The sequence below is a fragment of the Salvelinus alpinus genome, chromosome 8 (genome assembly GCF_045679555.1).
Source record: "Salvelinus alpinus chromosome 8, SLU_Salpinus.1, whole genome shotgun sequence".
NCBI lineage: Eukaryota > Metazoa > Chordata > Actinopteri > Salmoniformes > Salmonidae > Salvelinus > Salvelinus alpinus.
In genome coordinates this window covers 44,640,385-44,662,462 of record NC_092093.1, presented here as the reverse complement: position 1 = coordinate 44,662,462, position 22,078 = coordinate 44,640,385, and the positions used below count along the sequence as shown (strand labels likewise).

Genomic DNA, 22,078 nt, shown 5'->3' with positions numbered 1-22,078 from the left:
TTTCTACTGCAGTGTTTCTTAAAGATATAACGTTAGCCATGGAGAACTGCAAATATGTTGCTACTGCTCTCAATAACATTGCTGCCCTGAATTTAATCAGGCGCTATCGACAAAGGTCAGTGGGAAAAAGTTGTGATGGACTACTTTCTGGAGGACGACCGTGCCATGCTGACTCTCTCTGGACTCTGAAAATGAATCAGACGATGAGGAAATCCCTGATTTAGGTTAAAACATTTTCATTGAAGAAGACATTGTAGAGTCTTCTGATGACAGTGATGGAGAAGAAAAGGTGACAATCAACAGTGCTGTTGTCACGGAAGAAGTTGACTGAGGGGAAACCCCCATGGCATCGGTGACGGAGGGAGAAAGATCTGATGATTCTTATGGCATTGCACACGGTCAGTGTGAACCAGGGTGACTTGACACAATGGGCCAAAGACGCTGTTCAAACTAAAGGGAAAAGACACAGGATGTCTTAATAAAATGGGTTGCAGTCTGCCGTGAAGCTTTCATCCATGTATACGGGTAAGAATCTATCATTGAACCCATTTTGGTTAACTTTAGCTAGCTATGACAATCGGTTTGTATTGCTGAACCCAGCTGGAGTTCGATGGCTAGCTTGCTAATGTTACTCTATGGATTGGGATTTTAGTTCATTTTTTTAGCTAGCTAACGCTACATGTCTAAACAAAAGACCCCAAGTTAAAGCTTGCTGTTAGCTAGATAACGTTAGATGGCTGGCATGCTAGCTAACATTAACTTAATGTATGAAGTGTGTGTGTAACGTTTGTATCTGGAATTTGTCTTTCAGCATCAGTAGAACACGCCCGACTCTCCTCTACCAGTCATACAAGGAGAACGGTCTAATGACTCCCATCTAAAAAGAAAGCTGGCCCAAGCAAGCACAGGTTACACCTGAAGCATGAGGACTTGCAGCTAGTGGTGAACTTCAACTACACAGAGGTTAATGCAATAGTATTACCAGGATGCCACCCAAGACAAACACTTTTGGTGGAAAGCTGCTGCCATCCCGTGTGACAAAAGCAGCGTTGTGGCGTCTCTACAAGGAATCGATGACAACACTTGGTATGTAAAGCATAAACACATTTGACTATTTAATTGACCTCCAACATGATTGGCACTACTTTTATTGATCTCACATTTTTTCTGTATTTTCCAGAGGTACGTGTAGTCGGGCTGTCTTCCTTCAGGAATCTGTGGAGAAAATTGCTGCCCCAGATCTCAAGCCGAGGACAGACAAGTGCTATCGGCTCTTCAGATCTGCCAATCTGCCAGAAGCTGTTAGGTCAGCCAAGCTGAAGAAGCAAGAGCAGCATCTCCTGCTTGATCAGAGTGAGCGGTCTGTCTACCAGAAGATGGTTGCTGACTGCAAGACCACCTGTCAAGACCTGCAGTTGTCTCTGGGGGCCCCCACAACCAGCAAGCAAAGACATCAGGATAGACTACAGCTTTGATTTTGCTCAACACGTAAGCAACATTTCCTCCTTTATACTGATTAAGGACATATACACTCAACAAAACAAATAGTGAAGACATCAAAACTATGAAATAACACATATGGAATCATGTAGTAATCAAAAAAAGTATTAAACAAATCAAAACAAACCCTTTGCCTTGACAGCTTTGCACACGCTTGGCATTCCCTCAACCAGCTTCACCTGGAATGCTTTTCCAACAGTCCTAAAGGAGTTCCCACATATGCTGAGCACTTGTTGGCTGCTTTTCCTTCACTCTGCGGTCCAACTCATCCCAAACCATCTCAATTTGGTTGAGGTCGGGGGATTGTGGAGGTCAGGTCATTAGATGCAGCACTCCATCACTCTCCTTGGTAAAATAGCCCTTACACAGCCTGAGGATGTGTTGGGTCATTGAAAAACAAATGATAGTCCCACTAAGGGCAAACCAGATGGGATGGCGTATCGCTACAGAATGCTGTGGTAGCCATGCTGGTTAAGTGTGCCTTGAATTCTAAATAAATCACAGAAAGTGTCACCAGCAAAGAACCCCCACACCATAACACCTCCTCCTCCATGCTTTACGGTAGGGAAATACACATGCAGAGTTCATCCGTTCACCCACACCGCGTCTCACAAAGACACGTCGGTTGGAACCAAAAATCTCCAATTTGGACTCCAGACCAAATTACAAATTTCCACTGGTCTAATTTCCATTGCTTGTGTTCCTTGGCCCAAGCAAGTCTCTTCTTCTTATTGGTGTCCTTTAGTAGTGGTTTCTTTGCAGCAATTCGACCATGAAGGCCTGATCCAGTCTCCTCTGAGCAGTTGATGTTGAGATGTGTCTGTTACTTGAACTCTGAAGCATTTACTTGGCTGCAATTTCTGAGGCTGGTAACTCTAATGAACGTATCCTCTGCAGAGGTAACTCTGGGTCTTTCATTCCTGTGGCGATCCTCATGAGAGCCTGTTCCATCATAGCGCTTGATGGTTTTTGCGACTGCACTTGAAGAACATTTCAAAGTTCTTGAAATGTTCCAGATTGACTGACCTTCATGTCTTAAAGTAATGTTGGCCTGTCATTTCTTTTTGCTTATTTGAACTGTTCTTTCCATAATATGGACTTGGTATTTTACCAAATAGGGCTGGCTATCTTCTGTATACACCCCCAAGGGTGTATACTTAACCAGCATGGCTACCACAGCATTCTGTAGCGATACGCCATCCCACCCTTGTCACAACACAACTGACTGGCTCAAACGCATTAAGGAAAGACATTCCACACATTCACTTTTAAGAAGGTACACCTGTTAATTGAAATGCATTACAGGTGACTACCTAATGAAGCTGGTTGAGAGAATGCCAAGCTGTCATCAAGGAAAAGGTGACTATTTGAAGAATCTCATATATTTTGATTTGTTTAACAGTTTTTTGGTTACTACATAATTCCATATGCTTTATTTCATAGTTTTGATGTCTTCACTATTATTCTACAATGTAGAAAATAGTAAAAAATAAAGAAAAACCCTTGAACAAGTATGTGTTCTAAAACATTTGACCGAGAGAGAGAAAGAGATATATATATATATATGGATGGATGGGAGGCAACAAATACATTTCACTGAATGGTGTAAAGACAGATTGACAGGGGTGAGACAATTAGTTGTAATTTATCTTAATGTTACTTTGTTGTTTGCAGGTGCACTATCCTTCTGACCCTATGCAGCCAGGTCCCATCTACTTTTTAACTCCTCGCAAGTGTAGCTTGTTTGGTGTCTGCTGTGAAGGAATACCACAACAAGTCAACTACTTGATTGATGAAGGAATGTCATCCAGCGCAGTCAACTACATGCACCATTTCTTCACCAACTACGGAGTTGGGGAAACACGTGTGGACCTGAATTGTGATAACTGCAGTGGCCAAAACAAGAACAAGTTTGTGCTCTGGTATTGTGCCTGGCGGACCATGCACAAGCTTCACCACAGTCCAGACCTTCACTTCCTGATCACAGGCCACACCAAGTTTTCCCCCCAACTTGTGCTTCGGCCGCATCAAGCAGCGCTTCAGAAAGACCAGAGTGAACACCTTGTCTGAGATAGCTGGTGTTGTGAAGGACAGCACTGTGACAGGGGTCAACATCCCACAGCTGGTTGGACTGGAGGATGGTACGGTGCTGGTGGAAAGCTATGGCTGGCAACAACACCTGACTCCGTACTTCAGGACACTGCTTCAGATCAAGCATTACTAGCACTTCAGGTGAATACATTTTCATTTTATGCGGTTATTCTTCTTTTAAACTTGGGAGGTGAATTGATGTTGTGCAAAGTTGTAATGTCTTCCATTTTTGTTTTGTTATTTCCTGTTTAACAGCTTTGATGCCTGGAGCCTGGTTTTGTCGCCAAGGAGCGTTCCGACTCGGTCGGAACCAGGTTTCAGCTGCTGCGCAATGCTGACATCCCTCCTCCCATAGATGGTCTGCTTGTACAAGCACCACCTGGACTGGACACAGCTAGACGAACGTTTATATTTTTGAGAAGATCAGGGAGGTCAGGGACGAAGAGGCTATGGACATCACATGCCCTGCACCAAAGTCAAGGGCGGGAGTGAAACAGGCTCTCCGAATATAGATTCCCTTGTTCATGCGTGGTTTGGACGGACCAGTCATCAGCACTATCTGCAGTCCCTCTATTCAAACGACTCTCTCCTAATACACACACGCCATACGTTGCTGCTACTATTCATTTTTTATCCTGCTGCTCAGCCACTTTACCCCTGATTGTATGCATACAACTACCTCATCTATCACTATCATTACTGATATTGTTCATGTACATACTGTATATTATTTTATTTATATTAACACTTTCTGATATTGCTACTATGCAAGTAACCATAGGCGGTACAGTTGACACCTTCTGCAGAGACCCATCCACTTAGCAAAATAGTATTATATAAAATGAATATTGATGTGTGGTCTTAACATTATTTTGTGACATACACCACACAGACTCACTAAATACAAATGCTTTGTTTGTAAATTATGTCTGAGTGTTGGAGTGTGCCCCTTGCTATCCATAAATAAAAAAATATTTTTAAAAAGTTGGGCTGTCTGGTCTAAGGAATTTGAAATTATTTATACTTTTGATACTTAAGTACATTTTAGCAATTCCATTTACTTTTGATAGTTAAGTATTTTTAAAACCAAATACTTTTACTCAAGTAGTATTTTAATGGGTGACTTACCTTCATAGAAAATGACTGAAGTAAAAGTATCTTTACATCTGGACACTGTTGACCTGGAATTGTTCCTTATTGTAGGCTACTACCACTTTTAGTCTTAATCTTTACTACACTACTCACTGTTCAGCACACGACCTCACATGTGGATCCTTAAAGAGATGTGTGGGGCTGGCTTAAGAGGGTGTGAACAATGCTGAATGGCTGTAGACAAAGGGCTCTCCAGTAAGTACCAAAACATTCAAAAGGCCCTTTTCTCAAAAGTGAGGTTACAAGTATATCAACTTTCAAAGCAGAATTACTTTCCCATTGTTCCTAAAAAATGCAGTATATGATATACCATTTTGTAGCTCTGAGTCTCTACTTCCTACCAATGTAAAAAAAAAAAAAAAAAATCTAATTTTGCTACATAAGACCAAATCCAGGTGGTGAGTCACACGTGGAATAAATCAAGGGGTATGAATACTTTCTAAAAGGCACAGTACTCAGCAATCTGATGACAATACATCATTATCCTATTGTCCCTCTGAACTTACCGTACAAACACGCTGTACTCCAAAAAGTTGTACAGAAAACATGCTGTACAAAGTCAACTGACTTTGATGTTCAGGAACTGACTCAAACAGATACGGTATATTTCTGGCTTCCGTAGGAAGGACAATGGTTGGGAAGATTCACTTTCATAAATATTGTCAACTTGGCAATCATATTGTCAGATATATTGTAATCTGATCCAAATAAAGACCATCATACTCCATTTTCTCACACTACCGTTAATCAGTTTCCAGTAAACTCTTGGCTCTTAGCACAGCACCATTCCTGGTCATGGTCGTCATAGCTCCAGGAGAGAAGGGAAGGTCTGATAAGAACAGTTACAGTTCAAATCTCTTGAAACCTTCCTTGAGATAACATACTAATGAGTGTGTGTGGGGAAAGACATGCCTGGAGGTATGAAGACAGAGGTGGGGGAGTAGGGTTCAGGGTGGGTCACTGGAGCAGGACCAACACACACACACACACAACCTAGAAAGCCTCACTAAATGGATTGTCTTATTACAGTAATGGAGAATTATTGCAAAAGCAGAAACCTGCTATACATACTTGTGGTGTTGGTATGGGTTTTGTTAGTACTGATAACAATACTAAACGTATGGCTACAGATGTAGGATCTTAATTTGATTACCCTGTTGCAGGAGAACTTTCCTGCAATGCAGGACATTTAAAACATGTAGTATGTAATTTCCACTTTGATATTTCAGACTTGATTTTACCTTAAGAAAGAAAATGATCGACCCCTAAAATAAAAGTCCATTAATTATAATCCACATTATAATTCACATTTCTGCAAGGTTATTGCCCTGCTGTAGCAAACTGGCTCAAATTAAGATCCTACATCTGTGTTAATATGACAGTCATTAGTGTACTGTTAACCCTGACCTGGTCAAAGAGCTGTTTGCCAGTGGTGCTGGGCTGAACGGCAAACTCCAGCTCAGCGTCCATGGTGGTGACGCGAACATTGACCTGAGGAGAGAGAGACATGACAGAAAGACATTAGTAACACAAAAACATTAGTATTTACTATTTAGTAAAAGAGAGATACAGTTGAAGTTGGAAGTTTACATAAACTGAGTTGAAATGTATTTGGCTAAGGTGTTTCACAATTCCTGACATTTAATCCAAGGAAAAATTGTTTTAGGTTTTAGGTCAGTTAGGATCACCACTTCATTTTAGGAATGTCAAATGTCAAAATAATAGTAGAGGGAATGATTTAATTCAGCTTTTATTCATTTCATCACATTCCCAGTTGGTCAGAAGTTTACATACACTCAATTAGTATTTAGTAGCATTGCCTTTAAATTGTTTAACTTGGGTCAAACGTTTTGGGTAGCCTTCAACAAGCTTCCCACAATAAGTTTTGGCCCATTCGTCCTGACAGAGCTGGTGTAACTGAGTCAGGTTTGTAGGCCTCCTTGCGTGCACACGCTTGCTTTTTCAGTTCTGCCCACAAATGTTCTATGTTGCTTCAATATAACCACAATTTTCCTTCATGATGCCATCCATTTTGTGAAGTGCACCAGTCCCTCCTGCAGCAAAGCACCCCCACAACATGATGCTGCCACCCCCGTGCTTCACAGTTGGGATGGTGTTCTTCAGCTTGCAATCCTCACCCTTTTTCCTCCAAACATAACAATGGTCATTATGGTGAAACAGTTCTGTTTTTGTTTCATCAGACCAGAAGACATTTCTCCAAAAAGTACGATCTTTGTCCCCATGTGCAGTTGCAAACCGTAGTCTGGCTTTTTTATGGCAGTTTTGGAACAGTGGCTTCTTCCTTGCTGAGCGGCCTTTCAGGTTAAGTCGATATAGGACTTGTTTTACTGTGGATAAAAGATACTTTTGTACCCGTTTCCTCCAGCATCTTCACAAGGTCCTTTGCTGTTGTTCTGGGATTGATTTGCACTTTTCACACCAAAGTACAATCAGCTCTAGGAGACAGAACACGTCTCCTTCCTGAGCGGTATGACGGCTGCATGGTCCCATGGTGTTTATACTTGTCACTATTGTTTGTACAGATGAACGTGGTACCTTCAGGCGTTTGGAAATTGCTCTCAAGGATGAACCAGACTTGTCGAGGTCCCCCCAAAAATTCTGAGGTCTTGGCTCATTTCTTTTGATTTTCCCATGATGTCAAACAAAGAGGCATTGAGTTTGAAGGTAGGCCTTGAAATACATCCACAGGTACACCTCCAATTGACTCAAATTATGTCAATTAGCCTATCAGAAGCTTCTAAAGTCATAACATCATTTTCTGGAATTTCCCAAGTTGTTTAAAGGCACAGTCAACTTAGTGTATGTGAACTTCTGACCTACTGGAATTGTGATACAGTGAATTATAAGTGAAATAATCTGTCTGTAAACAATTGTTGGAAAAATGACCTGTGTCATGCACAAAGTAGATGTCCTAACCGACTTGCCAAATCTATAGTTTGTTAGCAAGAAATGTGTGGAGTGGTTGAAAAACGAGTTTTAATGACTCCGACCTAAGTGTACGTAAACTTCCGACTTCAACTGTAGGTGTTCAAATGCTTTAGGAAGTAACAATGAATGAGCAGCTGTAGAGTAATGTACAAAAAAATAAATGTACTGTACTTCAAAAGGGATGATATGTACAGACTAAACAGACCATGTGTTTATTTGCCTAGTTAAATCAAATTAAAATAAATAAACAAAAGGTCTGTGCCTCGTAATAGACAGAAAGACTGATCAGAGGGAACTAAGTGTGAAAATCACGAAGGCGTTTCACTTTAAATACTTACTCCTGGGCTCTTGCTTCAGATTTTACACTAACCTAGTGTGGTAAACTGGTGTATGGTTGTGAAAACCCCTACTGCACATGAAGGCCTATAGTCAAATTCAATCAAATGTATTTTATAAAGCCCTTTTTACATCAGCAGTTGTCACAAAGTTCATTACACAGATACCCAGCCTAAAACCTCAGAGTATCGGCACAGTGGCTAGGAAAAATTCCCTAGAAGGCAGGAACATTGAAAGAAACCTAGAGAGAGGAAACCGGCTCTGAGGGGTGCCATAGCAGCTGTAGTTAGTTACAGTAGAAAGGAACATGGTTGATTTTAGAAGGGAATCCCTAACGGAGATAGCGATAGGTGGAGATACAGGAGTTAAGCCTGTATTGACAATGGCCATCCATTCACTTCCGTTTTGAGAGAAAATGCCATTCCGTTCTTTGGTTAATAATTGATAAGACTGACCTACTGTATGCCGCACAAACATGGCAAGTCCTTATTTTTTAGGCCTGCCTTATGAGGTGAGCATGCAGGAATGTTTATGGACTCCTAAGTCATAAAATAAATGATACAAACATAAAATAAATGATACTGAACAAAAATATAAAACGCTACATGTAAAGTGTTGGTTACATGTTTCATGAGCTATTTCGGTCTGTAAAACAATGAATTTAGCAGTACTGATTTTGTTATATGTTAAAGCAAAATAACAAAGTCATGGCAAAATGCAAAAATAAATTTAAATAAATAAATAAATAAATAAAAAATAAAAACGCAGGAAAATTGCTTTAAAACGGCAACATTTTTCTGCTCCATGGCAGAATGCATAGAATTGCAGGAAATTAGCTTAAAAAATGCTAAAATGCATCTCAGCTTCATGGAGAAATGTGTAGAATTGCAGGATTAAAAAATATGTTTAAATACAGCGAGCCCATTGCCACACCCACCACCTATACCCATTTTTGACCCAGAAAAAAACCTGGCATGACTGCCTGCTTAAGGAGGTCCACTGAGGTAAATCGTTTTTTAAATATAGTATGTCGCAATGAGAGTGCCCTCTGATTTCCATGAATCAGGCATGACGTCAAGATTGTAGTCTTTCAAAGACTCAATTCCATGTAGGTTAGTTCTCATCACATTATTAAATTCCTGCTACAATATATAATATTCATTACAATATCAGCATTGTAAGCTCACTAACAAACCTTAGTCCTACACCTTTCGCTTCTAGGTCTAATGTTTCAGTTGAGAAAACGAGGCCTACAGTATTTACCCAGGTTATTGGTGTGCACTGACAACCCTATAGAGATGTGTGTGGACTCCGGAATGAGGGAGACTGCTGCTAGCAGAGTCTTTGGTGTATTCTGTCATCTCCTGGCCATTGTGAATGCCATTGAGGCTCTTTTTATTTATTTATCTAGGCAAATCAGTTAAGAACAAATTATTATTTACTATGACGACCTGCCAAAGGGCCTCCTACGGGGACGGGGGCTGGAATTAAGAATAAAATAAAAATACATAACAAAACACACCACAACAAGAGACACCACAACACTAAATAAAGAGAAACCTAGGATAACATACAGTAAGTAGCATGGCAGCAACACATGACAACACAGCATGGTAGCAGCACAACACGGTAGCAGCACAAAACATTGTACAAACATTATTGGGCACAGACAACAGCACAAAGGGCAAGAAGGTAGAGACAACAATATATCACGTGAAGCAGCCACAACTGTCAGTAAGAGTGTCCATGATTGAGTCATTGAATGACGAGATGGAGATAAAACTGTCCGGTTTGAGTGTTTGGGTCTTGGGGGTTGTCTGATCACTGGTCTGCTCCGGTCCTGCAGGGGGAGGATGGACAACCTCAGAGCAAGCAGACACACCTGGTAGCCCGTGACAGAGCTTAATGGAGGCACCCCTCTGTGGGATGCTCACTCCAGGTGTAGGTTGGTGTCTTTGGTCCTTCCTCCACTCCTCTGGTGGTGATGGTCTGGTCTCTTTCTGTTGATCTGCTCCAGGTGGTACTAGTGTGTTCGGCGGCGGCAAGGGAGGAGGCAAGGGAGGATGGCTGCAGGCCAAGGGAGTATGGTTCGCCTCGGCAGTACTCTACTCGCCTCAAGGCCTGCAGTCTACCATTTCCTCCTCGAGCAGCTGGTCTGGTGAAATTGAAGTGAGCAAACTCAATGACGCCCACTGGAACTGTCCTGACGGGATGTCTTCTGGGCTGGGGCCTGGGCTCTAACTGACTGACTGGACTGTTTACTCACTGCCATGACGTTTAGCTGCCTCAGGCTACATACTGAGCCTATACATAATATCTGACTTGACTATGGCAGTAGATATGGCCAAATGAATTACTCCATAGAAAAGAACAATTCAAAGTGAACGTGAATTGACTACAAGAGAAAAGCGCATGAAATGGTTGTTTCTTTTTGTTGTTGTGGGCAGCCCCATTTTGCAGTTGTGACTGGGCTAGTCTGCATGTAGGAGTCCAAACAATAGGAGTGGTAGAAGTTCAAGGGTTGTTCAGTAGGGCAAACTAGCAAAATGCGTTGCAACCGAAAATTAACATGTTAGACAAATTTAGCAAGTACCTACTCATTTCACTCCATTTCAAAATGCTTTTTTCCATATTGAACACAACCCAGGACTGATATCATCACCACCAAACCTGGAGGGGAGGAGCTCCTATGGGAAACAGCATCCAAAATAGCAATGGAAAAGAGAGGGGAAAAGAAAAAAACTATTTACACAGCAAAACAAAGATCTCTTTTTAGCTGGGCCTCCCCAGTGGTCCCTCTCCTGCACCACTATGAATTTTAATGGACCCCAGCTCCCAGACTGCAGAGTCAAACTGACTCCAGGTCAGCTGTGTAAAGGAGCCAGAACGTAATCTTCCATGTGACGACAAAGTTCAACTGACACCGGATCAGCTAAGTGGGGGAAATGGACTGAAATCCGGTACCGTTTAGCTCAGTTGGTAGAACATGGCAATTGCAGCGCCAGGGTTCTGTATTTGATTCCCACGGGGGACAAGTACAAAAAAAAAAGTATGACAAGGTATGCACTCACTCATGTAAGTCGCTCTGGATAAGACCATCTGCAAATGACTAAAATTTAAATAAATATAACACACACACAGTACTAGTCAAGTTCGGACACACCTACTCATTCAAGGGTTTCTTTATTTTTACTAATTTCTACATTGTAAAATAATAATGAAGACATCAAAACTATGAAATGAAATGACACATATGGAATCATGTAGTAACCAAAAAAGGTGTTAAACGAATCTAAATCTTTTTCATATTTGATGTTCTTCAAAATAGTCATCCTTTGCCATGACAGCTTTGCACACTCTTGGCATTCTCTCAACCAGCTTCATGAGGTAGTCACCTGGAATGCATTTCAATTAACAGGTGTGCCTTGTTAAAAGTACATTTGTGGAATTTCTTTCCTTTCGAGCTTTGAAAGTTTCTTCAAAATGTAGTCGCAAAAACGATCAAGCGCTATGATGAAACTGGCTCTCATGAGGACGGCTACAGGAATGTAAGACCCAGAGTTACCTCTGCTGCAGAGGATAAGTTAATTAGAATTACCAGTCTCAAATTGCAGCCCAAATAAATGCTTCACAGAGTTCAAGTAACAGACACATCTCAACATTTGCATTTTGTGGGACTATCGTTTGTTTTTCAACAGGACAATGACCCAAAACACACAACCAGGCTGTGTAAAAGCTATTTGACCAAGAAGGAGAGTGATGGAGTGCTGCATCAGATGGCCTGGCCTCCACAATCACCAGACCTCAACCCAATTGAGATGGTTTGGGATGAGTTGGACCGCAGAGTGAAGGAAAAGCAGCCAACAAGTGCTCAGCATATGTGGGAACTCCTTCAAGACAGTTGGAAAAGCATTCCAGGTGAAGCTGGTTGAGAGAATGCCAAGGGTGTGCAAAGCTGCCATCAAGGCAAAGGGTGGCTACTTCTAGAATCTCAAATACATTTTGATTTGTTTAACACTTTGATTACTACATGATTCCATACAGTATGTGTTATTTCATAGTTTGATGTCTTCACTTTATTCTACAATGTAGAAAATAGTAAAAACAAAAGAAAAACCCTTGAACAAGTAGGTGTTCTAAAACTTTTGCATGCTCAAGAATGTGCTGGTTCGCATACCACTGCTGCCATTTAAAATGGCATTTGAGAAAATGTCTGAAACTTGGAAAATCCCCAAGAACAAAGTACACGCTGTGCTACGTGATAATGCGCGTAACATGACAAAGGCTTTGGAAGAATGCGGAGTCGCCAGTTTGCCATGCATGGCACACACGCTGCAACTGGCTGTGAACTTAAGGTGTTTTGGCCCAACGCAGCATAGCTGACAGAGCGGCAACAGGTAGGAAGATAGTGGGTCATTTTAAAAACACTCAGCATACAGCCGCCTGCAAGCAATACAGGAGCAGCTTGGAGTGAAGACGAAAAGGCTTAAGTAAGACGTTTCCACCAGATGGATCAGTACTTTTTACATAGAGAGCCTGCTGGAACGAAAACGAGTGCTTGGCGTGTACGCAGCTGACTATGAGTTACCTGCAACAATCAGTACAAATCAGTGGACTCTCATTGAAAACATGAACACACTCCTAGCTCCATTCGAACAACTGACTCGAGAAATAAGCTCTTCAACTGCATCTGCAGCAGACGTGATACCCTCTGTCATGGCATTGAAACGCCTTCTCAGCAAAACTGCCGACACAGACCGTGGGATTAAAACTTGCAAAAGTACTCTACTAGACGCTGTGAACAAGTGATTGGGTGGCATTCTCTCTGAGCCTCTTTACTGCTCGATGCTAGGTACAAGGATCGATGCTAGGTACAAGGATCGATGCTAGGTACAAGGATCGATGCTAGGTACAAGGATCGATGCTAGGTACAAGGATCGCTACTTCCATGCAGACAAGAAAAGGTTTACGTGAAATGTTAGACACAGCTGGACATGATGGAAACAGACACAGCTGGACATGATGGAAACAGACACAGCTGGACATGATGGAAACAGACACAGCTGGACATGATGGAAACAGACACAGCTGGACATGATGGAAACAGACACAGCTGGACATGATGGAAACAGACACAGCTGGACATGATGGAAACAGACACAGCTGGACATGATGGAAACAGACACAGCTGGACATGATGGAAACAGACACAGCTGGACATGATGGAAACAGACACAGCTGGACATGATGGAAACAGACACAGCTGGACATGATGGAAACAGACACAGCTGGACATGATGGAAACAGACACAGCTGGACATGATGGAAACAGACACAGCTGGACATGATGGAAACAGACACAGCTGGACATGATGGAAACAGACACAGCTGGACATGATGGAAACAGACACAGCTGGACATGATGGAAACAGACACAGCGACAGTGCGCACTAAAGAAGAGGACCCACAACAGAAGAGGCCACAGTCATTCATGGCCGGTATAGGTCAAGATTTTAATTTAATGTAAAACAAAGCAGGTGTTTTTTGTGTCTTTTTTTTCCTAAATGAAAGATGAAATGGTGTTGAAATTTTGCTTTCATTTTACTAGTCACGTCAGTTGAGCAAGTTGTGCCATTTATAGCAGCTTATGACAGCCTAGAGACAGAATTTTTTTCAAACAGTTAAAGCTAAAATGATTAACTGCATTTTAGTTTAAACCAATATTTATTTCAAATCATTTAAGTTTCTCCTTACAGTCAAGATTGGATAGTAAGAAGAGCCACCAGCAACTTAACCATCTTTGTAATGCGGGGCAGCTCAACTATGTGTGTCAGGAATATCTGTTGTGCGATAAAACACATTCATGATGTGTAGATTTTCTAATTTACAAGTTATTAAACAATCTGTTCCTAACTGAACAAATTACACTTTGTTTGTTTCAACTATTTAACTGTACTATAAAGCTTAAAAAAAGAATGCTAAAATGTTAAATAATCGGTTATCGGCATCGTTTTTTTTGGCAAGGAAAATATCCGATGTCAGTATTGGACAAAAAAAATGTCATATCGGTGCATCCCTGATTGCTGCGGGGACTTGCTTCCATTCAGCCACAAGAGCATCAGTGAGGTCGGGCACTGATGTTGGGTGACTAGGCCTGGCTCGCAGTCGGTGTTCCAATTCATCCCAAGCTGTTCGATGGGGTTGAGGTCATGGCTTTGTGCTGGCCAGTCAAGTTCTTCCACACCAATCTCGACAAGCCATTTCTGTATGGATCTCGCTTTGTGCACAGGGGCATTGTCATGCTGAGACAGGAAAGGGCCTTCCCCAAACTGTTGCCACAAAGTTCCATTCCTTTAGATTTGTGTTTACTGTTGTGAAATTGTTAGATATTACTGCACTGTTGGAGATAGAAACACAAGCATTTCGCTACACCCGCAATAACGTCTGCTAAACACATGTATGTGACCGATAACATTTGATGAAGAGTGATTCATCACTCCAGAGAACACGTTTCCAGAGTCCAATGGCTGTGAGCTTTACACCACTCCAGCTGACGTTTGGCATTGTGCATCTTAAGCTTGTGTGCGGCTGCTCGGCCATGGAAACCCTAAGATAACACGCCCAGACTAACAGAGAGTGGAACGAGTGGGAACCACTACACACACGTACGTATGCATGCACACACAGGCAAACTGAAACTGACATCTGATCTCATGCAAGTCAGTGAAGGCATTCAGCCAGAACTAGAGGTTGACCGATTAATTGGCATGGCCGATTAATTAGGGATGATTTCAAATTTTCATAACAATTGGTAAATCAGCATTTTTGGATGCCGATTATGGCCGATAACATTGCAATCCACGAGGAGACTGCGTGGCAGGCTGACCACCTGTTACGCGAGTGCAGCAAGGAGCCAAGGTAAGTTGCTAGCGAGCGTTAAACTTATCTTATAGAAAACAAAGAATCTTAACATAATCACTAGTTAACTACACATGGTTGATGATATTACTAGTTTAAGTAGCTTGTCCTGCGTTGCATACAATCAATGCGGTGCCTGTTAATTTATCATCGAATAACAGCCTACTTCGCCAGAAGGGTGATGATTTAACAAAAGCGCATTTGCGAAAAAAGCACTATCGTTGCACCAATGTACCTAACCATAAACATCAATGCCTTTCTTAAAATCAATACACAAGTGTATTTTTTTAAACCTGCATATTTAGTTAAAAGAAATTCATGTTAGCAGGCAATATTAACTAGGGAAATTGTGTCACTTCTCTTGCAAGCAGAGTCAGGATATATGCTGCAGTTTGGGCCGCCTGGCTTGTTGCGAACTGTGTGAAGACCATTTCTTACTAACAAAGACCTAATTAATTTGCCAGAATTTTACATAATTATGACATAACATTGAAGGTTGTGCAATGTAACAGCAATATTTAGACTTATGGATGCCACCCGTTCGATAAAATACAGAACGGTTCCGTATTTCACTGAAAGAATAAACATTTTGTTTTCGAAATGATAGTTTCCGGATTTTACCATATTAATGACCAAAAGCTGGTATTTCTGTGTGTTTATTATATTATAATTAAGTCTATGATTTGATATTTGATAGAGCAGTCTGACTGAGCAGTGGTAGGCAGCAGCAGGCTCGTAAGCATTCATTCAAACAGCACTTTCCTGCGTTTGCCAGCAGCTCTTCGCTGTGCTTCAAGCATTGAGCTGTTTATTACATTTACATTACATTTAAGTCATTTAGCAGACGCTCTTATCCAGAGCGACTTACAAATTGGTGCATTCACCTTATGATATCCAGTGGAACAACCACTTTACAATAGTGCATCTAACTCTTTTAAGGGGGGATTAGAAGGATTACTTTATCCTATCCTAGGTATTCCTTAAAGAGGTGGGGTTTCAGGTGTCTCCGGAAGGTGGTGATTGACTCCGCTGACCTGGCGTCGTGAGGGAGTTTGTTCCACCATTGGGGTGCCAGAGCAGCGAACAGTTTTGACTGGGCTGAGCGGGAACTGTACTTCCTCAGAGGTAGGGAGGCGAGCAGGCCAGAGGTGGATGAACGCAGTGCCCTTGTTTGGGTGTAGGGCCTGATCAGAGCCTGAAGGTACGGAGGTGCCGTTCCCCTCACAGCTCCGTAGGCAAGCACCATGGTCTTGTAGCGGATGCGAGCTTCAACTGGAAGCCAGTGGAGAGAGCGGAGGAGCGGGGTGACGTGAGAGAACTATAACTATGTTTATGACTTCAAGCCTATCAACTCCCGAGATTAGGCTGGCAATACTATAGTGCCTATAAGAACATCCAATAGTCAAAGGTATATGAAATACAAATGGTATAGAGAGAAATAGTCCTATAATTCCCATAATAACTACAACCTAATACTTCTTAACTGGGAATATTGAAGACTCATGTTAAAAGGAACCACCAGCTTTCATATGTTCTAAGCAAGAAACTTAAACGTTAGCCTTTTTTACATGGCACATATTGCACTTTTACTTTCTTCTCCAACACTGTGTTTTTGCATTATTTAAACCAAATTGAACATGTTTCATTATTTATTTGAGACTAAATTGATTTTATTTATGTATTATATTAAGTTAAAATAAAAGTGTTCATTCAGTATTGTTGTAATTGTCATTATTACAAATAACAATCGTCCGATTAAATCGGTATTGGCTTTTTTTGGTACTCCAATAATCGGTATCGGCATTGAAAAATCATAATCGGTCGACCTCTACTCAGAACGTTACCAGAAAACATGACATTAATGCTAAAAATAAACTGGACAAAGACCCACATTTGAATTCTTATTCTGAAACCACAAGAGAAGTAGGCTGATGACAGCAAACTTCCTAACTGACTCGAAACGGACCTAAATATATTAATCAACTAATATTGTATGCAAAGAGCTATCCAACTTTTTAACTATGCCTGCCTGCCTATAACAAACTAACAAGTACCAGTTTGCATCTGCATAGCCCTACAGGAGCAAACACTCCATTAAGTAACTACAGTGGCTCTCACTTCCCCACTGTCTAGTATATAACACCCTTCACTGGTTAATGAGTTGGTCCCGAATGGTGATCACCACCTGCATTCCCCTGTGCTGTGAACCATTCAATATTCGACCACGTGCATGGTTTGCATTGCTTTACAGGAGACTGTTGCAATGTGGGGTTGTCATGGGAGCCATATAGCCATAAACAACCAATGTGCTGGTTGCAACCTGCTGACGTGCAGTGCACTACCTCCCTGCACTAGGTCCCATGGAGACTGGCGAGGGGGGGGTGGTATAAACGCCTACTGCACTCCTTTCATTAGGGTATTTAGGACTGAAACCTCTAATATGTGGATACGTTTTGTAGACCCGGGACCAGTATCTCAGCTTGGCCAACTTGTTGACTAAACAGTGTATTAACTTCTATTAGGAACTAAATACGATATAATGTCTAAATATATAATGATGTGGTAAGTGCTAACATGACGACTATTCAGAGTGACATGCCTAGAGGGTGTAACAGCAGGCATCATTATATCATTGAATTATCAATCATTGTTAGAAATGGGTTTCGGACAGGAGGAGGGAACACCCATACAGTATGCGTTGGTTATGGCCATGGCTTGCGTGGCTGTGTTGTCTGACTGTCACATGGACGTTCAAGGGGGCCGCGACTGCACAGAAAGAGGATTTAGGGAAAGCCAAGGAGTGAACACCGTCCCACACTTGGTGATAATGTGTTATTCTAACAAGTGTAACTCGAGCCAGAGAGAGGTGAGACCAAACCAGGATCTCAATCTCAGCTGCTCAACTTTCTTTTGTCCGATTTCTTTCTCTTCTTAACCAAATTAACTCTGGCCTACTCTACTAGCTCTATATAATAGAGAAATGTTTAACGTGTACCTTTCACAGTAAAAAGGATTTTGTGTCACAAAGCACAATACAGAATCTCAATAAGATCATGTCAGTGAAACTCTACCTGTCAGTTTTCCCAAAAGCCCTTCCAGTCAGTGTGTAGCAGCCACAGCCAAAACACAAACACCTATGTTGACCAACCAACGCTATGAATTAAACAACTCAGCATTTTGAGGATTAATTTGAGTTGCAAAACGATTGACGTCAAAAGAAAAAAAATGCAAGACCAAGTTCATTAAAAACAGACTTAAAACTTAGTAATAACTTGCCATTGTAATATTTAATGCCTTGCTCCAACTCTTAAGTTTCAGTTATTCGTGTTGAGAGAAGTGAGCCAGTGGCAGTAAATCAATGATTACGCCTCATTGAAATCATGGAAAAGAAAACAATCTGCCATTAGGCACAAAACTTGAAAACCTTGCCTAACAGAGGAGTGACAGAAAGTGCAACTGTCATGCAGCCAGCACCACACTGATGATGTCACTACTTCCCAGTTTAGTGTGACGCTCTTAACAACCCCAGGGCAAAACAAACCAACACTCTTTATTACTCCTCGAGTCTTCGACTAGGGGGTGTCTTGGACAAGTGGGGGACTAACTGTGAATACAATACAGTGTACTGTTCAACTATCAACGTCTCTCTGGATCGCACACCATTACGGCTATTAGCACTCCAGGAAAAGCAAAGTAGAAATGTCTCAGTTGAAACACAGCACGTGATTTTAGAGGCTGGTGTGATATTCCATAGAAATCAAATAAACTTTTTATTTCTCTGGCCATTATGGTCAGATGATCCTTTACTTCCTCTCTAGCTAAAGTAATGAAAGTCCATTGTGTTGCTACACTTGTGGGAATTGCTTTCAAAGGCACATTTTCAACAAAAAGCTGGGCAGTTGTATACCTAGGTACCTAGGTAGGTCACTGCTAAGATATTACATTAGGTCAAATAAAGAGGTTGTGAGAGTAAGACTAGTGAAAAATGACTCAACTTCATGTGAGAAACCACATATTCAGACAGTGTGATCACTTACAAGAGGCCAAATTCTTATTCGCATATTCAATATCCTCAATTCGGGAGAATGTATTTCTGTAAGTGAGCACAACGTTTTCATTTTCATCAACAAGTGACACTACAAATTAAATAATAGAAACATTATACATGTTTACAGCACAAATAGCCCGTATCTCTAGACTGCCATGAATACCTCCTCTCATCACGTGTAGACATCGTGGCAATAAGTCTCTTGCTTGCCTGGGTTACTCCCATCTCGACTCATGACTGGCGACGTATCATAGTTACCAAGCATAGTTTCAGGCAACTCAGAAATACTCGGAATACATGAAAAGCTTTGAAATAAAACTACAGCAATACTTACAGCTTTAGGCATTTTGTTTCCTTCTCCTGGGTCTGTGCGCGGAGCTGTACCTTTGGTTTCCAAATACCTCGGATAGCCTACGAGATGACGTTTCCACAGTGCCTTCCTGTCAGAGGGAGCGAAAGAGGAAAAACGAGTTTCAGCCACCCGGGTGATACTTAGTCAAATGGGACTACCCTTCCTTCTTGAAACGCTGCTGCGAAATAGATTGGTTGACGCAGCCCTTGTACAGCCGTACGAGTCATTATTATGAATAAACATGGCTGTTTAGATTAAACGAGCCTATCCCATAAATCTCAAAAACACCGTAATACATTGGGAGTCTCCACCCTTCTCGCTAAATATCTTACTTGAGCACCAATACTACATCAAGGTGTGATCCTTACTTCAGCACCACAACTGTATCAATGTGTGAACCTTGCTTGGATAAAATGATGAGGGGGGACGTTCGATGTAGCCTATATGTTGCACCGTGTACAACAGATACATTTCCCAATTTCATCTTGGCTACTACTGGGTGTAACGTGGATACAAAGTGGTCTATCCGCCAGGGACAGACACTTACAAAACTACTTGTTGCGATTAGGGTCTGTTACAAATGTAACAACTTGATCAGTTGGAATCACAAGATAGCCAGGAGCTTGATTCACTTCTGAAGAAGATACGCATATTAGGGTATTTAATAATAGCCAAAACTGTTTAAGCTATTTCAAAAGTAACAAACCCGACTCGGTTAGGCTACACGACGTGTGTTAAAATAGATACAATGTTCAACGCGTATGGTAGGGATTTTTTTGCTTGTTCTGTTCAAAGAAAACATGTTGAGTCCACCTACCAAACCCAAATCTACAGCTGGTTTACTCGGTTAATCAGTGAATTTGGCATAGCCACTTATTTGTAAAATGTCATGATATTATCGAAAAGTGAATTATTTGACATGACTCGAATAGGCTTCTGGAGGACAAATACGACAAAAATGTAACCGTTACACCAAGGATACATTTTTACACATGCAATCGATATAACCTTCAACTACTAGCCTTCTACCAAGCCACATCCCCACTATAATAATCCCAGACACCTGTTGGAGATGTTTTTCCCCTTATAGCGAAGAGGCAGCAGAAGTACTGCAACAAGTGCGGAAACAAAGTAGTGAGCATCCCTATTCTGCTCAACAGCCTCGCGTTCACATAAATATTCGATGTATAGATAACGCTATACATTGTTACTTTGTAGAATGTCTTACCAGAGCAAGTGGGATTTGAGATGAGATGGTTCTATGGCAAGGCTGCAGCCGCGGTTACTCCCCTCTGCTGAACTCGAAGCGCGGCAATATGGCTGCACCGCTCACCTCAGCGCTCACTCACTATTAACGCCTGCTTGCATGAGTTCCTGTTTGTCATTCGTACTCCAGCAACTCCCATCAATGACACGTACTAAGAACTGAAGTCATGCAAGCTTGTAGAAAAGTGCATAAATGATTTACAGTAGGGATATGCCAACAACTCCATTTTTTTTTTTAATGGGGATTTTCAGCCTGGCTCTGTTTATCATAGACGTTTTTATCCTAGAATTATCCAAACCACAAGCTAGAACTAGCACATTTTCATTTCACTGGTAGAATCGCAAAGTTTCGACTACCTGTGTATGTCTGCTCATAATGAACCACAAAGTCCGGCAGACGTTAGCCTTAGCAAAGACAGTAGGAGCTGAGCACAAAAAAATTGCATCCCTTGAGAGGGCAATAACAAGATGTATGTCAGGAGAAGTGCAGTATTATCATAAGGAGACAAATTCTTGGAATATGGAGGAGGAATGGTGGGGAAAAGAAAGGCAGAGGAGGTCGAAGAGAGAGAGGGAGGAAGAGGGTGAGCTTGAATCGGTTAAAAATGGTGGGAAAATGGGAGATGGTTTGTTAAAGAAGAATGGTAGAAAGTTTAAGCAGAGTGAGCTGCACGCCGGATCGAAGACAGGAGGAGAAATGAGAGTGAGTGAGGGGTAGGTGTGATGGAAGAGATTGGAAGGGGTAGGTGTGATGAAGTTCCGAGGCTTGCACAGAGCGTCAGGATAAAGATGAGTCTGTGACGGGAGGAGTGCCATTTTTTGAAAAAGTGGACCCTTGCCTTTCAGCTGATCCATTTGTGGTTTCATGGTGGGTGAAAACAAAGTTGGGTGCTGTGGAATGGTGAAGGCAACCAGAGGTGGTCTGGTGATAATTTGTTGTGTTTCTGCTGGTCAGAGGGAGCAGGTGCTCTGCGTTAAACAAATGGGGACAAGAGATGTGAATTGTTTTGCTCTCAAGAAAAGGAGTGATTACTGGGGTAGCTGTAAATGTGAAAGCTGATCAACTGAAGGGGGAGATGATACTCGTCGTTTAGTGCAACGCAGATAGGGTAGCGTGAGTAGTGAAACAAAAGTCGTCTGTTCTTTTGAGTTTTGATGTTGAGTCTTTGCCCGCCAAAGTGATGTTAGGATATATAAGTTATCCCGTACGAGCGTTTGTTCCGGAATTACGTTGTTACAGATGTCAAGCTTATGGGAATGTGGCAGCAGTGTGTAGGAGGGAGGATCCTAGGTGTGAGAAGTGTATAAAAGGGCATGACAAAGGAATGTGTAGCATTGGGGAAAGTAGTGGTATGTGTTAACTGTAAGAGTGCCCATGAGGTTGGGGATCAGAAATGTCCAGTGCGAGAGAGGAAGATTGAGTTTCAAGGTTATAGAGTTGTGCAGAAATTGTTGTATGCTGAGAC

The 22,078-nt window shown here is 41.7% G+C and overlaps 1 protein-coding gene across 2 annotated transcripts in view; it reads right to left on the bottom strand.

Moving 5' to 3' along the window:
* The window catches only part of LOC139583198 (radixin-like), a 57,576-nt gene that overhangs the window by 32,720 nt on the left and 2,778 nt on the right, over positions 1-22,078 (bottom strand). The window contains exons 1-3 of one of the 2 annotated variants that reach the window (XM_071414028.1): positions 20,575-20,735; positions 19,329-19,434; positions 6,151-6,234 (exon numbers count right to left, since the gene is read on the bottom strand). In XM_071414028.1, coding sequence (XP_071270129.1) covers positions 6,151-6,234; positions 19,329-19,340 — 96 coding nt within the window. In that variant the 5' untranslated portion in view covers positions 19,341-19,434; positions 20,575-20,735. Of the gene's footprint in view, positions 1-6,150; positions 6,235-19,328; positions 19,435-20,574; positions 20,736-22,078 lie in introns of those variants that run through there. The other variant, XM_071414029.1, reaches the window with a different exon arrangement.